The sequence below is a fragment of the Equus asinus genome, chromosome 8, assembly GCF_041296235.1.
Source record: "Equus asinus isolate D_3611 breed Donkey chromosome 8, EquAss-T2T_v2, whole genome shotgun sequence".
Taxonomy (NCBI): domain Eukaryota; kingdom Metazoa; phylum Chordata; class Mammalia; order Perissodactyla; family Equidae; genus Equus; species Equus asinus.
In genome coordinates, this window is record NC_091797.1 from 11,421,424 (window position 1) to 11,444,407 (window position 22,984).

At 37.7% G+C, this 22,984-nt stretch overlaps 1 protein-coding gene and 2 long non-coding RNA genes across 11 annotated transcripts in view; 1 reads left to right on the forward strand and 2 right to left on the reverse strand.

The window, feature by feature from the left end:
- Positions 1 to 236: 236 nt before the first annotated feature.
- On the reverse strand, positions 237 to 21,606 carry LOC139045815 (uncharacterized). The gene is made up of 3 exons (XR_011504927.1): positions 21,438 to 21,606; positions 2,660 to 4,438; positions 237 to 1,027 (listed from the first exon to the last, which is right to left on the reverse strand). It is a non-coding gene; the product is annotated as an uncharacterized lncRNA (long non-coding RNA).
- Positions 9,708 to 20,881, reverse strand: LOC139045814 (uncharacterized). Its single transcript, XR_011504926.1, has 2 exons — positions 20,746 to 20,881; positions 9,708 to 13,707 (listed from the first exon to the last, which is right to left on the reverse strand). It is a non-coding gene; the product is annotated as an uncharacterized lncRNA (long non-coding RNA).
- The window catches only part of HMGCLL1 (3-hydroxy-3-methylglutaryl-CoA lyase like 1), a 173,774-nt gene continuing 171,632 nt past the window's right edge, over positions 20,843 to 22,984 (forward strand). For all 9 annotated transcript variants that reach the window (XM_070514693.1, XM_070514691.1, XM_014851757.3 and 6 more), the window contains exon 1: positions 20,843 to 21,208. In XM_070514693.1, the coding sequence (XP_070370794.1) occupies positions 20,843 to 21,208 (366 nt within the window). The remainder of the gene's footprint in view (positions 21,209 to 22,984) is intronic.

Sequence of the window (22,984 nt, forward strand, 5' to 3'; positions counted from 1 at the left end):
AGAATCTGTACATTCCTGTGCTGAGGGAACACAAGCGATTATGTCAGCTAAAATGGCAAACAATCACACATCTCCTGAATTGAGAAATGAGAATCCCTGACATGAATAGATACACACAGGTAGCAAGAGTGCTTACAAACATCTCCCTATCCTATAGTTAAAAATGGAGTTCGCTAACTACAGATAAAACCTAGGATAAATTATAACCTAAATAAACTATGTTCTCAAGTACCACCCCAAATTAACTAAGTCAAATTGTTCTCAAACTAAAAGATCTATGAAATTTCTTTTGGCACCAGAGGGTCAAATATAAAATGCCAGCTCTACACTACTCCGTGCTCTGCAGATTTTGTTGATTTCATTATTTGACTAAAGATATTCTTTTACTGTAATCTTTGTATATTTTTATTTAGCCTGCAACAGATCTAGAGCCAAATAAAAAGTTTTTAGATACATAACATAGATATATTAGTAATAAGATATTACTCATATTCATCTTCTTTTAAAATGAAGAAACTTTCATGGAAACTATGAGGAAAGGCCTATAAGGGGAAAACATGAGGACTGAATAGATTGCATTTGTCTAGATTGAAAAGAATGTATAGGAAAATAATTGCCAAAACAATAAGAAAACATACTAAGCTTAAGTCATATTACTTATAGTTTATTTATATTATAAAGCTTAAGTTGTATTACCTATGATTTAAATATTTATATTGTATAGCCTTTATTTAATATTAGAAATTAATACTATAAAACATACTAGTTAAGAAATTTGCTCAAAATCAGTGCTTAACATCCAAGTCGATTTTCTTAAACATTAATTTTTCTCCAGTTTACCTTTTTGTGTGTGTGAGGAAGATTTGCCCTGAGCTAACATCTGTGCCAATCTTCAGTCTTCCTCTACTTCGTATGCCTCCACAGCACTGCTGATGAGTGGATCTGAACCCATGAACCTGGGCCACCGAAGTGGAGTGCGTGGAACTTTAACTACTTTTGGCTGTGGGGCCAGCCCCCTCCAACTCACCTTTTAATCAAGAACATTTTCTAATTAGAATGTGTGCTGAATTACTAAGAAAAAAATAGTTTTTAGAGCTAAACCACTTGAATCCCTTTGTGGTAAGTTTATTTCAAAAATGCCAGCGATTCTCCATTTATTCCTATATTCATCCCCTTTGCAGTGTGACTCAGTAACTTCAAGGAGTAAAGTTAATATCTTTACCCTTTGAATTTGGATTAAACATGGGACTTGCTTTGGCCCAGGCACCCAGTAGTCATAGTCAGCAGTCAGCAAACAGCCAGACAAACCAGTGAGGCCATCCTCAAACAACCAGCCCTTAGCTTTCCCACCAACTGAATACAGATGCTGGAGAAAGCCCACCTTTGATTAGCAAGGCTGGCCCAGATCAGCAGTGCCAGCCACCTGACCTGTGGACATAATTCAAAACACAGGTCTCATTCACAAGTTTTTGGCGTTAAGGTTTTGCTATCTGTGGCCATTTGGGTTGCCAGAGTTAGCTAATCAAAATACAAGATGCCCAGTTAAATTTGAGTTATTTCTAATTAGCTATGTATATTACATTCAGATGAAATAAAATTTCCACAGGGCATGTCTATACTGAAAATTATGTCTTATTTATCTGCAATAAATTATAAATATTTAAGTTACATACTTCTTTCTTTAACTATTTCCCCATTGATGTGGCTGTATGGAACGGTTCCTTGTTTTGCACAGCTTGCTTATCAAATTCCTTGCAGTTACAATTATGCTCCATTTCCACTGTACAATAGTTTCTACTATTTTCATATCCAACTTATTTTGTTCTTTGGTCCATTGAGCATTCATTAATGAGAAAACCATCAACATTAGCATCACGAGGTAGTATACTGAGCACTTACTGGCATAAAATTCACAACTCTGAGAAAGGACTTTCGATTTGATTTGTTGAAGCACATGACACTATTTTTCATGGCAAAACTTGGTTTTGCATTCTTCAAGATAATGTTGCATATCTTGATCAACAACTTTTTAAAATGTCGTTCACTAACGAAAATGAGCATTGTTATCAATTTTTATTCCATTCTTCAGCATTACACATATGATTTCATATTCTCATGCTGGAAGAGTATTTTCTAATATCCATATACAAGAATCTAATTCTTTAAGGGATGAAATGTATTTCAAAAGATAGTCATGACTAGTACCTTAACAATTACCCTCTTCAAATCAGCATCTATTTTCCTATTCATAAGTGCTGTTGCCTCTTTTAAGAATAGCCTTGACACTTAACATTTTTCATTAATTCTTTTTCTAATACATTCAACTAGTTCCTTTAAGCACAGGAATAATTCAGCAATACTGTTTGTTCTTTTTTCAATTTGCACGATATCATTGTTAAAGCAATCATCTAGGCTTCATATAATGGATTATTAAAAATGTCAACAAGAATTTTGAGGGCCTTTTCAGAATTAAAACAGATTTCAGAGCTTCAAAGAAATTGAGGATTCTCTCAACTGCTTTTGTTAAAGAGAGCCACGAGGGTTTTGAATGTGAGAGAATTAAAGAACGCTGAAGGCCAAAGTAATTACAAAAATTCTTGAATCCTTCAGTTTGAACAAAACAAATGCTGAAGTGAGAGAATAATTTTATAACACTTACTTCAATGTCAATAGGGTGGACATCCAATGATGCTCCAGGAGCGTTATCCGAATATGGACAGAACAGCCAACTCCTTCCAAAGAATCGCTCATGTTTTGCTTCAACTTTGAATAAACACTGTTTTCACCTTTAAGCAAACATTCTCCAAATTTATATTCGTATTACATCCACCAAAAGCAGTACATTTTTTCTCATTAACTGCTAACTTAATAAGAGAGTCTGCAAAAATTTCTATTGTTTCTGAAGTTCCATCTTAGAAACAAGACTTTTTCATAGAAAAATATTGCATGGGCAAAGGGAAAATTTTTTCTGCATTGTGATTACTTGTGTCCACGGTTTATGCTGTAAAAAGTGAGATATTTATATCTTAGATAATCTCTATAATAATAATAGAGTCAATACTTTTTTTAAATTATTGCAGTAGATTTTGTCCTGGCACTTGAAGATTTGCTTGCAATTTTGGAATCAGAAAATACTTCTGGTAGTAAGGCATTCAGTTATTTGAGCTGAATGATTGACGAAATAATTTAGTGGGAAGGGCCATTACAACTTTTCTTTATCTGAATTTCTCTTCATAAAAAAATTTTTGTAATTTCTCTCTTTCTTTGGCACTAATTGAAGATCTCAGCTGGAATATGCTGGCCTGTGTCTGACTTTCCATCATTTTCAACACTGAATTAACAAATGTATACTGCTCAAAGAGCTTCAATAATTCTTTTTCCTTGTTTAATGTATGTCCACCGTTCAGAAAATTTATCACGAAATGTACCCTTGCATTTTGGGGTACAAATACACAAATAAAAAATAGATAACAGCAAGCACTGCAAGAATTGAAAAGATTCCATTTGATAATCTTGCAGCCGCATCAGTGCATCTGTTATTTCAGGAGTGCAAACTCATAGCTCACTGTAATTGGCTTGAACCATCAGAGTTCCAAGCTAACAATATTATGACCGATATCTGATACAAAAAATGGTTAACTTCCGGTTTGCCTGTATTTTAAGACACCAGTGCAAAGCCAGAGGTTATCTTCTGTAACGTTTTGGAAAGCCTGCCGTTCCAGGATTGGTGCACTTTCAGCAACGGGTGTGTTTTTGATGGACTTAGCTGTGTTAGTGTAGGGCACAGGAGTAAGGCTGCTGTGGATTGGCTGACCTTCAAAGTCACCAGAGTGAGGTGCTGGCTGATTGGCTCTTGTCTAGACTCGTCCCTGATTGGCTGACTTTCAAAAGTTTTGGGCTATCGTTCATTTTCTAACTTTCCACAGCCGGACTGCTGTTGACTGGCTGATTCCAGAGCATGTGCGCATATGGGAAGTTATCTCAACTCAATGGTGGTTACTTGTCACGACTTAGCACTCTGGCTAAAAACAAAGTCTTTTTCTTTCCTTTCTTTGAATATGAAAAACAAGTACTTTTAGTTATCAGTGCCCCCTGTTGATCTTCCCTCATCCCAAACTGCAGGAGAAACATAAAAGATCGTCCAGATCTTTATTTGTGAAGTTGCGTCTTTCAGCTAATGTTGTCATTTAAGTGATTTAAGCCTCAATTACTGTGGCAGAAAAATAAGTCTGTCATACAGGACATGTTCTGTACACACAGGACACCTGATCCAAATCCTCATCTTTGTAGTCAGACAGCACCAGTCTGCTCCTTCTTCCACAATGGATTTCCCCAGACATTTCCTTTTAGTTTCCATGCTCTTTTCTGAGTTTTGTCTCATTAAGGTGAAATATCCAGATACTCAACTCCATTTCCTTGTCTGACCAGGCTAATAAGCCTGTCAAAAAAAAGAAAATGGGTTTAGTTTAAAATGACATTTTTGTGATGCTGTGCTGGCCATAAAGAATAACATTTCTATTTTCTGTACTTACAAACTGTCCCATTTCTAATTTGAGTTAGCGTCTTACCTGGAATTTATATTGTAAGCCCTTAGTTTTGAAAATAATGACTTCCTTTTACCATGGTCATTGGTAGTTGCTTTCCACCATCCCTCAAAGATAATGGAATGAGTGCAGGCATTTCAAAGATTTGGGGCATTCCCATAGAGTCCAGACGTGTAGTTTTCTGGGCCATGAGCACCGGGCTCTTACAACCTCTTCCTTTTACAACTCCTTAGTATATCTTGTGTTTCAATTCCCTCTTAACAACTTCTGTACCCTTTGCAATGGCAGTTTTGAAAATCTGGGATTAATTCTTATGTAACAACTGTTTTGTTATGGAAGAAGCAATGTCTTCCTAGATAGAAAACAGCTGTAAATCATATTTAACCATTTATTTTAATATGCTTTTAGTACTCTTGTGATGAAAGGGGAAGTCTCATAGAGGCATCATATTTTGTACATTCTAAAAGTATGCATGACTCCCAGATTTTTTCAGAATTTCTTTATTAAAGTACTGTTAAGTTTATTGACATGGTGTTTGTAATGAAACCCAAAAATCACAATATTTTTACTTCCTTTTGTTACGTTCCAAGGAAGATCTTACGTTATTCATAACATCTAAATGCTGCAACTTGACCTTGAAATAAAACCCAAATAAATTGTGGAAAAGCAAATGATACCCACATTTTGTTGCTGATCGAGAGTTACTGCATTTCACACATAACGTTTTACTTTTTATGCATAACATGTTATTTTAATATATTTTTCATTTAGTTGGTAGTATTTAATTTAAATATTTTCCCATGTTAACAACTGGCTTTAGTTATGGGGTATGTGTATTTGAGTGTTTGTTATTGATTTTCAATATCCACATAGTAAATAGAATGTCACAGCTGTTTTAAATGTAAAATGCTTAACTTGGCAGACAATAGTTTAATGCAAAATTGTGCTTCTAGTGATAGAAACTTCATGAACTAATTGCTGATAACAAATTTGAAAAAAGAATTAAGTGCATATGTAATTAAAATACATAGGGAAATATACTTGAGAAGATTTTAAAATGCCAATCTATGAAGTTCCCAAACTTTCCATTTTTTTAATTCATAGTTTTGCCAGAGACATTTTGAATTATATCAGTTTTCTGATCTTATGATATTAAAAAAAAATCACACATAAGACCTCAATATACATTCTACTTGTTCTTCCTGTGTAACAAACCACATCGAGTTTAGAGCTATAAGCAGCACCATTTTATTACCCTCATGGATTCTGTGGATCAGGAAGTAGGAAAGGGCACAGAGAGGACAAATCTTCCTTGGTCCACGATGTCTGGAGCCTCAGCTGGGAAGACTTAGGAAAGGCTGTGGCCTTGAACAGCTGGGGCTTGGAGACTTACTTCCAAGATGGCTGCTCCACTCACATTCTCGCATCTGGGCTGGATCCATTGACTGGAGTACCTACACGTGACCTCTCCATGTCATGTGGGTTCCTCAGAGCATGGTGGCTGGGTTCCCCAGGAGGTACTTCCAAAGAGCGAGTGTTGGAAGCGAATCAGGCAAAAGCTGCATAGTCTTTCCTGACCTAGTCTTAGAAGTCACAACACATCACTTCCACAGCGTTCTGTTAGAAAGAAGTCAACTAAGTTTGGCCCTGGATCAAGGAGAGGACACAAAGACACGACCTCTCAGGGGAGGATTACCAAAGAACTTGAGGACATATTTTAAAACTACTGCAATGTATGAATAATATGCGATCATACGCCAGCACACTCATTTTCTTATTTTAAAATATCTAATATCGTCTTTGTCACAGGCCATCCCTATGTTGACACTCAGCAATTCCCATCTCCTGGGGTTCGCGTCTTTGTGTAATCCCCTCTCTTTGTGGGCAGAATCTGAACTTGCTTCTGACTGGTGGAGTAAGGCGATGGAATGTCATTTCTGTGATTACATTACATCATCTGAGGTGCTGACTTCGCCAACTGGAGCTGGATACTTTCCTGTGGGCTCAATGAAGTATGTGGCCACATTGGAGAAGCCCACATGGCAAGGAAGTATGAGTGGCCCCTAGGACCTGAGAGTGGCTTCCAGCCTCCACCCAGTAAAAAGTCAGGACTTGTATTGGTATAGCCACAGAACAATGGATTCTACCAACAACCAGAATGAACTTGGAAGTGGATTCTTCCCCTGCCAAGCCTTCGGTTAAGAATACAACCCTGATCAGAGCCTTGTGAGATGCTGCAGAGAGGACCCAATTGGGCTATGCCCAGACTCCTGACAGACAGAGCTGCGAGATAATAATGTATGTTGCTTTAAGCTTCTTAGTTTGTGGTAATCTGCTACACAGCGACCAAAAACTAATACAACCATATTGCAGCTTCCCACGTGTGCTGTGGTTTTGATCATATAAAATGACTATATGATTTTGTCATCCAAACCGAGATCATTTTGAATTTGAAAAGGGCACTAAAAGTAAAGTTATGTAAATTTTGAAATATTTATTTATTGACCAGTATATTGGTGCACCTACAAAATAGCTCTTTGCAAAAAGTACTTTGTTTTCTATAAAAAAGAAAAATATACATCCAAATAGATTAAAGCAAATAGATTTTGTTGTAGTAATTATCTGAACATTAAATGAACTTAATCCATTTGTTAGTCATATCTTTCTGTAACAGCATATCACTGATATTGTCTGAAATGTGTGTGTGTATGCTTTTTCAATGTATATTCCAAATACACATCAAAATTTTCCATGACACTTCCACATTATTTTCCAAAGATATATATTTTGTTTAATAAAATTGAAATTTTACCTCTTTATTGGACTCTTCTTTATGAATTATAATATTTTTTTAATTGAGAAAATAGTTTTATACAGTTGCTGAGGTTCTTGGTAAACTCAGAAAAAAACTTCTAAATAGAGAATGTTCTCAATTACTATATTTTATTCAAATTTTAAAATCTTTTAACCCAACTAATTATAAAGTACTGTCTTTTTAATTGCATTTAGAATACTTATGCTTTGACAAAGAAATTTGCAAGATAAAACTCACCCAGCAAGTTGTCTCTATGAATATTTGTTATTTTATTCAAGTTCAATATCTTTCTTTCAATATGAACATCAATATCCCATCCAATATCTATTTTGTTGAATATTTACAAATTAAATGTTGTGAAAGTACAAATCTTATCATTTAATTTTATTCCCATACAGAATATGAATTTATTCAAGAAAACATATGAATCTTACCAAAAGATTCTTCCCCAAATTCAAGAAATCACAAAACTCAATGACAGAATTTCAGACAAATCTTATACATTTAACTTTCACTATTTTCCTTGAAGTAGTAAAGATAAATAGTAAAGATTGCTCTTTGCAAGCTTTATTTTCTATAATTGCAATTTGCTAAGATTTTCAAAAGTTGAATTCTTGGACCCTCTATTAATTGAACATGTGTATTAAAGATTTTCAGATCTTTTTTGAACAAAATGCCATCATGATTTAGAGAGATCTTTTGCAGAAACACTCAGTGCAGATTAGAGACTGACGTTGATTCACGGCTGTTCCCAAAGACTCTAATATTCTAAAATCAGATCAGAGATGGCCCCTGAAGAAGGACTGTCCCTCTGCTGTGCTGCAGGGTTTGGTTGGTTTGGGTTGATTCAGCATCAGTTCATTGCAAAAAAAAATGTGGTTTCAATGATATATTTCCTAATATGTGTAAATTTTGACATCCATATCTTCAATTGTGATTAGTAGAATATTTCCCCAGTTTGGCCACATTCATGTATTATTTGTGCTTCACAACCAATTCCAAAGACACTTTTTCCTCCATCGGTTCTTTAGTAAGAACGCTGCTTTTACTATACTGCTGTGCTCCACTGAAATTTGTATTACAGCAAAAAAAAACAAATTATCTTCGGCGTTGAACTTTGAACTGAAGAACTGAACTTATAATAGCATTCACAGTAAAGTCAGATCTTTTATCTTGGAGGAGTAAATATCAACAGCTTGACTTTGATTCCATGAATCAGGTAAAAAACAAAACCAAACTTCTGTGGTAATTAGCTGAGCTGCTTTTCTATTTGAAATCTCGGAAGACAATGTAATAAACAGACTTCACTTACGAGTTCTCTTCCTCACGGAGTGAATATATTAACAGCCCTCTCTTTACTATCCACATGGGCAAACACATACACACACACACACACACACACACACACACACAAACAACCCCCCAAAAGTCCTATAATGTAAATAGGCAGGATTAACTCAGAATAGTCATTTATCTAAGTGAAAAGTCATGCTCTATAGATTGACACATATATCAGCTCTGCACTTGCATATGTTTAGATGATGTCTTTGGGTATAGTCTTCTTAAAATGCTGATGCTTCTGTTGTGACTTACGTCTTCTGATTTTCATGTGGTCAGCTCAACCCTCGTGGTAGATGGTGAACGCTGACATGCACTTTGTTCAAAGTACAAGTGCATCATCCACTTTCTTCAGAAATGGAAATTCAGAACATTATTTTATATGCACATTTCTGTTTTCTCATGCGACTGCTATCAAAAGATTTTATTACAAAATGAAAGGTACTTGCTAAATACAATGTCAATTAACAGTTGTATATTTATATAGGACAATAATTTTTTTAAAAAACCCACAATATCTGGAGTGTTCACTACTCACGATGCTCCATAGTGGGACTACTCAGCCTCCCCTCTGACCCAGATGATTGCTATCCTGACAACTTCAGGCATCTCGCAGGACTAGGAAGGGATCATGAAACAACTAACTAGCTGGTAGACCAAGGGAACAGCAGGGGCTGATGGCTAGATTTCTTCTTCTACCATCACCACCCAGGACCAGAGGGAGTTAGCTGTCCCTACCTGCTTCTCGAAAAGCACATTTCATTTTATCAGCTGGCACCCCACATGCTGTCCTTGAAAGGGAGATAATAGTTATGTTGCCTCCGAAAAAGATCAAACAAGGAGAGAGGCTTGTTGCTGGCCTTCTTACAGATTTAACTACATGTTAAAGTGAGAACTCCACCCTTGGAACAAATGTCTCACACACTGCAAACTGAGATTATGGCAGAAGCTGGAAGTACAGGGTGGAGGTTGACTCAAGCCATCCTGGCGTATTTTATTGTATTCATTTATTTATTTATTTTTTTTGGTGAGGAAGATTCACCCTGAGCTAACATCTGTGCCAATCTTCCTCTACTTCGTATATGGGATGCCTCCACAGCATGGCTGATGAGTGGAGTAGCTGTGAACCCAGGCCACTGAAGCAGAGAGCACAGAACTTTAACCACTCGGCCATGGGGCAGGTCCCCATCCCAGCTTATTTTAATACAATTATTAAATAAAATAATCTTTGTTAAAAGTGAGAAATTCAGGGAATTCTAAGTAGTATAGGACACGAGGACAAGTATAACCCAGGACTGAAACAAGCAAACTGGGAAATTTGGTCTCACTGACACTGGTGATGTGAAAGGCATGGAGGACCCAGATATTTAAGCTAATGAGAGGAGAAGAAGGAAAATAAATTAACTTTCTAATAATTTAGACTCTTTAGATTGAATATCATTTTTATAATTATTAATTTCTTCATAAGATAAAATCCTCATCCTCTGCTGCCAAGAATCTCAGAGATGGTACAATTTTTAAGAAGCCAGGTACATTTTTCCTACTGTGTCAATATGAGATAGATTTTCTTTCTCTTTTCTTTTTTTTAAAGATTGGCACCTGAGCTAACAACTGTTGCCAATCTTTTTTTTTTTTCCCTGCTTTTTCTCCCCATATCCCCCACTACATAGCTGCATATTTTAGTTGTGGGTCCTTCTAGTTGTGGCATGTGGGACGCCGCCTCAGCATGGCCTGATGAGCAGTGCCATGTCCTCACCCAGGATCTGAACTGGGAAACCCCGGCCCGCCAAAGCAGAGCATGTGAACTTAACCACTCAGCCACGGGGCCAGCCCAATATGAGATAGATTTTCTAATTTAATTCATCTATCTACTAAAATGAAGAATAAGATATGGTGATAATTCTCCCATTTTAGGAGGGCAGTATACATAAGTGATACCAGCACAGCTTTGGTGCCAAACTGCTCAGGTTTATAAACCAGCTACATCAGCTATGTGACCCGGTCAAGTTCTTTAATCTCTCTGTGGTTCTGATTCTTCACTTCTAAAATGGGGATATTAAAGATACCTACCCAAAATGTGTTTTTGTGAGGAGTAAATGAGTTAATGTGTAAAGAACTGTTAAGATAGTCCATAGTACATAGAAATCAATCAATAAATGTAAGTTAAATATAGGTTATTATTATTATTTCAATTTTCCTAGAAACTTGAAAGGAGATAATATGTACCATGCACTTAATATTATATAAGTTAATTGTGCTTGATTAGATATAAAACTTGGGTTATTAGACTATATTCCTTTAAACATTTTATAGTCAGCCTGAAATGAATTAAAACAAGATTTTAGAGCAAGAGAGAAACCATATTTTCTGAAGACAGACTACTTACAAAGGCTAAATCCTTATAAATTATGATGTATGATAGTTTTTATTTTGTGTAAAAATGTCACCTCTGCCACACACAGTTAAGATGGGGAGGTGAAAAAAGAAATCTAATTTTTGCTAGCTCTTATTTATAAGAATATAAAAAATGATATTTGAATGGTGAGGGACATAGGATAAATGCTATAAACTAATTTTAATCATTTTCTTCTGAACTAATAATAACAAGAATAAATAGATACTCTTAACCTCTGAATGATGATTATAAAGTAATAAAACATGTCAGCAGCCTCATGATGTTCATGGGTTTCACACTCACGATTACGGTTTTGTCAGGATGTGATCCCAGGAATCTATTTCCTTGACCTGAGCTTTACATGTCTGCCTTGGAAATCTGGTCTTTGATGGAGTGTCAACAGCTCAAAGAGCAGGACTAAGGGAACAAGGGAACCTACTTATCTGGAGAGGGTTTGAATTTGTAGGAAGTCTATTTTCCAAGTTCTAAATGTTTGAAATGACGGAAAAGAATTTAAACCTAAAAATTCCATGTTTTTGATGATTTCATTCTTGCTTAGTGTGATTTCAGCAAAGCACCAATAGCCTGACAATTAAAAATGTCGGCTCTGAAGTGACTGCTTGGGTGTGAATTGCAGCTGTCTTTCTAACTAGCCCTGTGATGCTAAGTGATTTGGTTAACTTCTCTGTGCTCAGGTTGTCTCATCTGTCAAGTGGGAATCACAGAGTCTTTCTTGTGGATTAGATAACGTACACTTAAAGTGCTTCGAATAGTTCCTGGTGCATGATAAGTTTGTTGTCATCATCGCCATTGTCATCCTTTACAAGACCAGTGCTCTATCCCCTGAGTTATGGAGCCACCACCCCATCATCATCATTTAAACCACTGGTTCTCAAACAGTGGTGATTTCAGCCTCTCAGGGGACATTTGGCAGTGTCTGGAGATAGTCTTGGCAGTCATGACTTGGAGGAGGTACTGGTATCCAGTAGGGAGAGGCCAGGAATTCTGCTAAAATTCCTACCAATGCACAGGACAGGTCCTACAACAAAGAATTATCAGGCCCAAATATCAATAGTGCTGAGGTTGAGAAACATAGATTTAAATTATTCCACTGTGGAAGGCGAAGTTTAAAGGCCAAAAAACATTTTTAAAATGTTTCAAATAATGCTGATTAATCCTAACATGAAACTCTATATCACTTCTGTTAAGCAAAGTATGAATCATCAAGATTCAGAACTCTCCCTGAATATACCACTAAGGTGTATAGAAAAGTTTCTGAGGGAATAATAAAATAAATTAGGTAACAAGTGTGTTCCTGCAACGTAGAGTAAGAAGGTGAAATAGAAGACATTGGAGGAAAACTAACGGGAGCAGAGATTGAGCGGGGAGAGCGGACGTGGTTTTAGGGCTCCTGTTCCACTCCCCACCCCCAGGCCTCTGGTCAACTGTTTAGTTAATTTCAAACTTTAAATGAATAAGTGAAAAGTTATCCAAATATCACATATGAGGTTTTTAAAGTTACAAAAATTAATATTGCATTACACAATAACTATAAATTATTCCCTTGACAGTTTATATCATTCCACATTGGTGCATTTCCATTTGTGAATTTAGTGTAGATCTGAGGCCAGAAAAATGCAGGACATTGAATAATGCCAATTATTAAAGCACTCTTATGACTTTCTGCCCTTACGATTTATAAATAAAAGGTTCTTGGAGTGATGGCTTTCCAGTAAGAAAGGAACACTATTATCCAATCAGTTGTGAATTCTTTAGAGAATTGTACTTCCAAGAAAACTCTGGGAAACTGTTGATAAGGCAACCACTTTTTCCATGATGGTAAAACTTCCTAAAGTGGTCGAGTAAGAGTTCATTAGTTCAGGAAAAAAAAAATACCGTATGATATTTTGGAAATATACTAATGAATATGCCAGGTCATAGAGGGAAAAAATGAAAAGAAAAAAATGAAATGATCAGGAACTCAAAAATCAAAATTCCTATCAGATACACAGATATTTTGACAAACTTAGATCCATAGTAAGTCCATGGCTTGAGTGGCTTATAAAAAGAGAAATCCCATTACCACCAGTGCCACACATCATTATCAAGATGAAGTACCCCTCCACAAATTGTCTTTGAAGATCTGGAAGTGAGGCTTACTCTCGAATAAGACAGAGCACACACAACTACTGAAGTTATTAAGAGAGTTCTTTAACTTTATGTTGTTCCCATGAATGCTACTTTTAATGTCATCAAACCTGAAAAGGTCGTTGGGTTTCATATTTAGGACAAGCCTCTTTCATATATATTCCTCCATATATTGTGGAAATCTCATGGAATGCAGAGTCAGAAGACTGAGTTCAACTCTTAGCTCTTAAGAAGCTTCTCTGGAAACATTTGAACCTCTCTGAGCAAGGGTTTCCTTTTCTAAAAGACGGTATGAGGAACAAATGACCGGATGTGTCAACAGTGTCTTTTTATTATCTATTCTTGAAAGTCATGAAATGAAAAATAAAGAGCAAAGGCTTTGACAGACACAAGTTTGAGTCCACCTCTTACACTTCCATTTTACTTTGGCACAGTTCTCCATGGTCTGTGAGCTTCAGTTCCTTCACCTGTTAAATAGCAACAATGCACACAGTTAAGATACCCAGCAGAGTGCTCCATAGGTCTAGTCACTTAAATATGTGATCTTTCCTCCCCTGGCCATGGAGAACAGGTATAACACCCTCTAAAAAAATCTAATGCTGTATATGGGGGCTGACCCAGTGGTTAAGTTGACGTGCTCTGCTTCTGCAGCCCAGAGTTTGCTGGTTCTGATCCCAGGCATGGATCTATGCACTGCTTATCAAGCCACGCTTGGCAGGTGTCCCACATGTAAAATAGAGGAAGATGGGCACGGATGTTAGCTCAGGGCCGATCATCCTCATAAAAAAGGAGGAGGATTGGCAGTGAATTTTAACGAAAAAAAAAAAAATCTAAAGCTGTATATAAAAGCCTGACTTGCAAAATAAATACTTTAAAATCAATTTCTTTAGCACCTCTGGTGGATTTATGTATTTACCTTCATCTGTGGCAAAATTGAAAATGACCGTTTTACCTATGATATCCACAGTGAAATAATCATGGATATAAAAATGTCATTAAATCCGGTGCTTTTATGAAGATTTTCCTTTGAAAGTTATTTCCATGTCTTGATAGTTCTTGGTAGTAATGCAGCCTGTTATCAGCAGATCTTTCTCTCCCCTCCCCAGCCCCTGCCCTTCATCCTGATAGGCACCGTCTGCCTAACTCACACGGGGCCTCCTTCAGGATGTCTTCCCTCATCTTCCCAACTGAACGCCGAGTCAATAGACTCTCTTGCTTCTACAGTTCTCAACCAGTACTATTACTTGGTACTTGGCAACATGCTGCTCTGTTGCAGATATTTGAGTAGCATCATATTTCACTACTAAATTAGAAGTTTTTTGTGTTGAAAACTGCCTTGCTTATCATTACTCCCCACATAGTAGTATAGAGCACTATTTTATTATGTGATTAATTACTCAATAAACATTTGATGAATATGCAAATTCTTCTATAATTTTTTTTAATCCAGATTCTACAACATCGGAATTTAATTTCTTACAGTCCTCTGATTAGAACGCATCTGCTACATCTAATATTTATAATTAGGTAGTTTTCTTCAGATGTTGCTGCTACAATGTGAGATCTTCAAAGTCAAGAAAGCTTATCTTACATATTTGTTCATATTTTTTTCCCATTAGCTATTACCAAATAAAAAAACCAAAAATCTCTTTTGTGAGTTAAAGTTCTATAGAAGTCATTAATTAAATTGGGGTTTTACAGATTTCCTTGAACTGGAAAAATGTCACATATACATTCTTAACAGTGGACTGATTTAATTTGAAAAGAGGAAAAAGAAAGCTAAGCTTTATTGAGTACCTACTGTGTGCAAAGAAAAATACCAAGTGCTCTGTCCTTGTAATTGATATTGACATGTTGTCTTGTTCAATACTACTTGATACAGATTGAAAGATTCAAAGAATGACGTTGTCCATGAGTAAGAGCTAATATAGCTTACCTGTTAAACTTACTTTACTATAACCCATCAAAATATATCAACTGATTGATAAAAGTATTTTCCAAGTAGAGTCTGAGTTTGTAAGTAATGGAATGAAAAGATATTTTTATATCTATTGGCAAAAAATATGTGCACCGTGGCCATCTAATAAACTAATAATAGTTAATGAACAATCAATGTCTGTATCTTTCATTTTACAATACAGTTGGCAAAGCTAATGCTTTTGGATCCTTCTGAATTAGTGAAAGAATAAATAGACTCCTACATCTGGAGAAATATGGTTTGCAGCTTTGTTCTGATTTCTGTATCGAGTGCCAGGTATCCATCACCTGGGGTGGGGAGTTATTTTGGTAAAATAGATCTCATTACTTATTCTCAAAAGAATGCTCTATTTCAGAGCAATGGTATTGTTAATGGAACTTTGATTTTAGTGACCAAATGCCAAGAATGTTTTCAAATGCTCTGTGATCCTTCCCATCAATTTAGATCAGCCAGATATAACATGTGTGAGAAGTTATCTAAATTTTTTAGCAATAAAACCAAGATGATGAAAGCTTTGCTTCCCCTTAGGTATCATCCAGTACTGATAACCAAGTTGTTTTCATTCTTTCTTTTTTATTGTTTAAGGCTGGAGCACATTACTGCTGTGATACTTGCCAAAGTTCTATGGCATCACTTTGCGACTTACCATATGTGCCTTTGATCCCTGCCCAGTAGGTACCTTGGCTACATGCCACTTTGGCACTTACCACTACTACAATTTTGATTTTTTCCCTTGCTTCTGAATCTTTCCATGCTGTCATCACACAGACCTGAAATAGCCATCTTTGGGAGCAGAGGGACTCATAAGATAACCTGTTTCACCTACACCTTTCTTCCTCAAGGACTTGCCACTTGAGAGAATTGATAAGGTCAGTCTACTAGTTTTGGCTTGACCAGTCTCCGGAGTATAAAGCCCTCCCCATTTTGTTTCTGAGAGTCTTTGTTTAGGATATGGGCGATGCACAAGTCTGTAATTCATTGTTGTCGTTTTCCACGGAGAGGAGATAGAGAGAAGGATGGGAACAGGTATAGAGAGTATGGGGTTTTCGTCTTTGTGGATTCATCAAGCTATCAGAACTGTAGTAAGATTCTCAGGCTCTCCGAGTGAAATGTCATGTTCTTAGTTCAGTTCAGCATCTCTGGGTTCCTACCTTTCCCTTCCTAGAGGAGAGAGTAACTCCAGAATGTATTGAAAAATATGTGCAAACAGAATGATCATAGAAAAAAGTTCAAGTTAGGATTCTAATAAATAGGGAGGACTAAGCTGATGTGAGAGATGCTTCTCCCTCCCCTCAAACACTGAAGGACATAACTAGGGGCTCAATACTGCCAAGAAGCTCACAAGAAGGTACAGGGCTGGACAGCCAGAGCCTGGGCCTTCAATCTCATGGGAAGGAACATCTAAACCAATAGCCATCTGAGGAGAGGGAGCTCAGTGAGCCAAGATCCTGAACCACTGGGTCTCCAAAGGCGGTTCCACACATGCGAAATGGAAAAAGGTCACCGGATTCTGCAGGTGAGAACTTAAACCCCTGCAAGAAAACTGAAGCCAAGTTCCATTGTGCATGGTTTCAAGTTCCAGATTCATAATATCCCTGTGGTACCCCAAGCTAAGATGCTAACAAAAAAATAAATCCTAGAGCTGTCAAACCAAACTCATTAGAAATCCCGGCCAAGCAAAAGTGAAACCAGCCTTTAGGGGTATTCCAATAACCCATACAAGATCCCCATAGGAAACACACAAAATACCTTCACCAAAGATAAGTTTAAACAAGCAAATTATAAACCTTACTAGGAAATACTGTGTATATGAAGCAAAACTTCATTAAAAAGAAAATAGAAATTGACGGAAACACAAGTACAGTGGAAGATTTCCACTGCATGCTATTTTCGGAAGATTAATTAAATAACTATTTACACAAACGTTCACATATTCATATTCCAGCTTACCATCTCCCTTTCAACAATAATTAAAAGGCTATACCTTAGAAGATTATGGAAAAATGATTTTGATTATACATGTATATATGAATATTACACAGCCATTAGCATCATAGTTTCAAAGAATTCAAATCAATGTTAAATGAAAAGGGCAGAATAAAAAGCAGAGACAGGAGAACGTTAATTTATTTTCTCCTTGAAAGAAAATATATTAAAGTATTTCTAGGATTAGTTTGATGGGTAATTTCATTGATAACTGTACACATCTTCTGTATTTCCCAAAATGTCTATAAGGAACAAAATTGGAATGATAGAGAGCCCTAAAACTTTGGGAATTACAAATAATTTGATATTTCTTGAGTTAAGGATGAGTTTAGAAAATGGACAGGAGTTGAGACAGGAAAGGTAATTAAGAGTCTCATCAAGAAAAATTGACCTTGTCATTTTAAGAAATAGCTTCTCTGTAAAGGTGATGGGAAATCTCTGTGAATTTTAAGCTTAGAAGTGTTGATTAGATATGGATTTTCAAAAATTGCTCATGCTGGAGACTGGTCCGTGGAGTAGTGGTTGAGTTCACCATGCTCCGCTTTGGTGGCCCAGTTTTGCAGGTTCAGATCCTAGGCACGGACATACACCACTTGTCAGCTATGCTGGGGCAGTGACCTGCATATAAGGTGGAGGAAGATTGGTACAGATGTTGGCTCAGGGTTAATCTTCCTCAAGCAGAAAAAGAGGAAGATTGGCACAGATGTTAGCTCAGGGCAAATCTTCCTCACCAAAAAAAAAAAAAAAAAAAAAAAAATTGTTCAGGCTTAACAGTGTAGATTTGTGCATGCAAAATAAAGCAGAAAACCAGGCTACTGTAGTAATAATAGCTAACATTTATTGGAGGCCTACTATGTGCCAGGGACCACATGTTGAGCACTTTATAGATTCTAGCTCATTTAATCTTGGTAACAGCTTTGTCAGGTAGGAAGTTTTCTTCCTCTCCCTAAAGCCCCAGTACCTAGTTGTAGAGCCTAGTTGTAAGTCCTCTAGTTCTTCTGTGTGGGACGCTGCCACAGCGTGGCTTGAGGAGCAGTGCCTAGGTCTGCGCCCAGGATCCGAACCGGTGAACCCAGGCCACCGAAGTGGAGCTTGCGAACTTAACCACCAGGCCAGCCCCAAGTAGGAACATTTATTATCATGCTCGTACAGATCAGGAAACAGGGGCTAAAGAACCTGCTGGACGTCACTCAGTTAGTAACTAGTGAAGACAGGCTCCCACTGCAGGTAATGTAAGACGGGCACTTCAGCTCTCCCTCCCTTCACCGTGGTGGCCCCTGAAGTCAATGGAACACAGAGAGACAAGAGATGGGTCCAAGATGTTAACTAACACCTCTGGTTAACAGATTAGGAGGGGTAGGAGGGTAAAAGAGAGAAGGGAGTCAAGAACAATTCAGGAGAGACAGGTAAACTCAAATGTTTTTTCACGTAACTTAAAAGTTACTTAAATTCACTAGAGAAAACAAGAAATTTAATTCCTTTCAGTTTGCGATGAATTTTTGTATCTTCTTCTATTTGAATGATATGAAATGCAACGAAATAGAGGTAGCTTAGTCCTATGATGCAAAGGGAGTCGTATAGAGGGCAGATCAGGATATGTCACAAGCATTGTGATTTTTAACAAGTGATTCTTTTACTGTTCTGATGGAGCCCAGGTTTTCTAACCTTCAATATTAGGGAGAGAAATCTTCATTATCTACGACAGGAGTTTGCTGTATTTATTATCATTTCACCTAGAGCTTTTTAGATTTTCAATAACAGGGATACATATTGGGAATGTTCATTTAATCATAAAACAAAAAGAGATGTATACTAATAACAAACGTTCAAATTTATAATTTGAAGCTGTGCAAATCTATAAATTTTAAGCATTCATGATTAGATTTAAGATCAAACCATACTTTCTGCAAAAGCACATCTATTTTCACTCCCTTTAATTCATGTGATTAAACATTCTTAAGATATTTGGTCCTTATTATTGCTAATGGTTTTGTTATTTATAGGAATTATAGTTTAAATTTTTGAAATTATAGCATTTTCCATCTGGAATGCATTAAAATAAAACTGTCAAAAAATATTTTCATATTTATAAGGATTTTTTCTGTAAAAGAACTATATTACTATGGTGAACTAATTGGGATATGAAATTTTTTGAAGACTTTTCCCATTTAGAAAATTGTTAAGCAGTAAAGTTTATGTCTAGGTGTTGTTTTCCTTGGTAGCAGGATCATACAATATTTGGCTTATCTTAGAGGTCATATTCTCCAAAAGTTTAGACTTCAATGTCAATTGTCAAAACTTTTTGCTGTTTTGAACTTCAAACCCATATAACCCATTATGAAGGTTACCTTGCTAAATTACTGTTGTTCAAATTGGACCCTTTTAAATTCTTTCAGATATTGTGTTCCTTGTTATAAAATTGCAACAAAGAGAGAAAAATGGTAGTGGGCATTGATGCAAACTGTATGTTGCATTTCAACTCTGGTGGAAAAATAATTAATACAAGCTCTGCTAAAAACGACATATAATAGAGATTTAGCACTGTGAATATATACCTGTGAAATTGTCATGTTCAGGTAAATAATAATTGGAAACTTGGGCACTGTAGAGAGTTTTAAAGGTGCCCAATAACAGCACGGCTTCAGTTTGGCAGCTCAGAGCATGCTCTCCAAGTTAACCACCATTGGTCACAGCTGTGAGACGTCTAAGAGTCCCTTCATCCTCTTGGCCCTTCCCAGAGCTGTTCCTCTGCAGGATCCACGCTACCTCTCCCATTCTTTGCCTTTTTCTATCCTTAACCGCTTTGTTTCTACCACCAGCACAAGTCTCATCACCCTCATACAATAATGACGGTTTGTTTATTCTGGGTGTTAAACTCCTTTTAAGTGTGTTTACACTCTGTTTTACAATGTAATCTCTGGATCCTTTCATCTGGTGTGCAACTATGTGTGCAGCAGCGAGCTCTTAATTTATCTTTGCTGCAGCAACCAGTAAGGCGGACTGGGATTCCTGGCCATGCGCACTTGGCTGCACGAGACTCTTCTTGATGAATATGATGGCTCACTAGCAGGCTGCCCAACCCGCTCTGATGAGTTTTAGAGTGGGTCGACATGTGTGCTTGTGAAAGTGGGGGAAGCAGATAGTGGTCTGTTCCAGAACCATCTTCCCTACCCCCTCCTCACCACAGATTGCTCCTATTCTAACGTCCTAAGGATTTGTTTAGAACCTTCAGTTGGAACGAATTAATCTTTTAGGGCTTCCATAATTTTGGGCCCATGCGTCTCTCGAGCAACTCAACGTCATTTCAGTGACTTATTGACAACTTACTGACCTACCAAGTTATCTGTGACATCTCCCTTAACTTAGTACCTTCTATATTTTCTTCTTTATTAGATTGTTGTATATATGTTTTAACCTTGCAAACTGCCTCAAAATCTTTTAAAATCGAGTTTACTGTCATCAAGCATAAACTCAGTCAGTTCAACGCGGGACAAATCTACACTGAGCACAAAAGGTTGTAGCTGGGAAGGAACAAACTCACCGACACAAAAACGCAGGCCCCTTCCTTTTATTTCGATCCCTTGCTGTCTCCATCCCATCTGAACCAGAGGAGAAGCCGGCAAGTGGGGCGTGTGCAGATGCAATCAGCCCGGCGTGCTCAGCGCCGTGTGCAAAGGGCGCCACACCTGAAGGTCCTCTGGCTCGGCGGGGCCTCTCCTCCCCGGTGCTGGCGGCATCCGCCGCAGGTGCCTCCGCACCGGCCTGGGCGCGGCCCGCTCCCCGCCCTCGCTCGCGGCGCCGCCGCAGTGCGCCGAGCCGCTGCTCCTCGCCGCCCGCTCCCCGCAGCCCTGTCCTCCGGCTCCCTCCTGTCGCCACCAGCAGCCCCAGGCTCCGCCATGGGGAATGTGCCATCCGCGGTGAAGCACTGCCTCAGCTACCAGCAGCTTCTCCGGGAGCATCTCTGGATCGGGGACTCAGTGGCAGGGGCGCTCGACCCCGCGCAGGTACCACCTCGCGGCCCAGGGCGTCCCCACCCCTTGCCCACTGCCGGCCGGCCTCTCCCCCATCAACCAGCTGGTGTTCTCTCCCCTTATGATGTCGCCTCCGCACCCCAGGGGCCTCACTGGAGCATTTCTGTCGTGTTAGGCCTCACCCCTTAAAAGGTTTCCCATCGTCTCTCTGCTGTGAACATATAGACCCGCCTCTAAAGATCAGACCCAGCAAAATTCCTACCTGTGGCCGTTTGCAGGTCGCCTAAAGGAGACTGTGCCTTCTTTGTTTTTCCCTTGGAAGAGATGTATTAGATAATTTAATTTGTATCTGTAGGCTCTCCTCTAAGGATAGCGCCCTTCTTTTTAGTTCTCTCCTTGTTCTGTTGTAACAAAGACGACAAATGCGTCAGAATGGCAGGCAAGAAAGGGAAGGAAGCCAACTTAGAAGATTAAGAAAACATAGTAGGAAGAAATTATCCATCATATCGTTAATTATCCTTAATGTATTTATGCTTCAACACACTGGAACAAGCTTGAAAAAAAATTGTAGATAACAGAGATTTCAGATCAAAATTTATTCCCCTGGGATTCCTGAAAACCCATTTTAAGACAATAGGCAACTTAATGGTATCCACGTATTTGCGATTTAATGCACTCTCAACCAGAAATGGCAAGTAAATGAAAAACATATATGTAAAGAAATGTACTTGTCCCTTAAAAGAGCTTAAAATTCTCCAAAGCAATGACAGTGATAATCATTATGTAAGTGTTAAAACATGGAAAAATGGAAGGACAGTGTGAAGGTTTAGCTGTTAGTTTTTTTAATTTTCCTAGTTGCAGAAATGATTATTCCGGATTCATTTTGTGAACAAAAGAATAACTTGTATTAATTCTAATATTTTAGAGGGTAAGCATAATTTTACGATGTGGCTTTAAATCAACTATTCTAACGTTAGATATCCATTTTCCTATAGTTTTACATTTAGTGTATTCTCAGTTGAGGGTATGAATATGTGAAACTGTAATCTTAGTTCTACAAGTTGGAATTCATCATTTGTGGATTCTTTACGAGACACTTTGCTCCTTATTGCTTAAAAGACGGTCATGGTCATCCGACTCAAAGTCTGTTGCTGACAATGCAAGAGAAGGAAAGTTATTCTTTATCTTCTCCTATGTTCACGTCTTGCTATTTAGTTTTCCTACATTCTAATTTGATCTTGCCGTTACAACTTTTCTTTTAACTTTCATATTCAATCTGTTATATAATCAGGAATCTTTAACTTTTATTCCCTAAACCTGACTTCATATGACTTCTGTTGTGGGGTTAACATTGTATTTCTCTCTCCCCCTGTGTTCTGATTTTGTGGGCTTTGGGGACAATGATAGATGCTGGGCTGCCACGTGACGATGTCTAATTTGCCCTGTTAGGATGTGAAAGAAGGGTAATTGAAAATGACTGGATGACTCATCAAGGGATTCGAGGAATAGGATTTTTGGACATCTGTCAACCTAATGAAGAACTTCTTGCTCTTTTCTGAGAAATACCTCTACCTTCTCTAAATGCTGCCTTTTTATCCCTCAACTCCTTAGCCTGGAAAATTACTCATTCCTCAAACACGGCTTAAATATCACTTCTTTTATCAACTCTTTTCTTCCTCCAGAGTTCATGCCCCATTTCTGTGCACTTATGGCATTTTATGCATAATTCTGTTTTAGTCCCAATCTTGTCAAATTGTCATTTTTCATGTCTTGTCCTATTTGAACTCACAGCAGCATTGACACCTGACA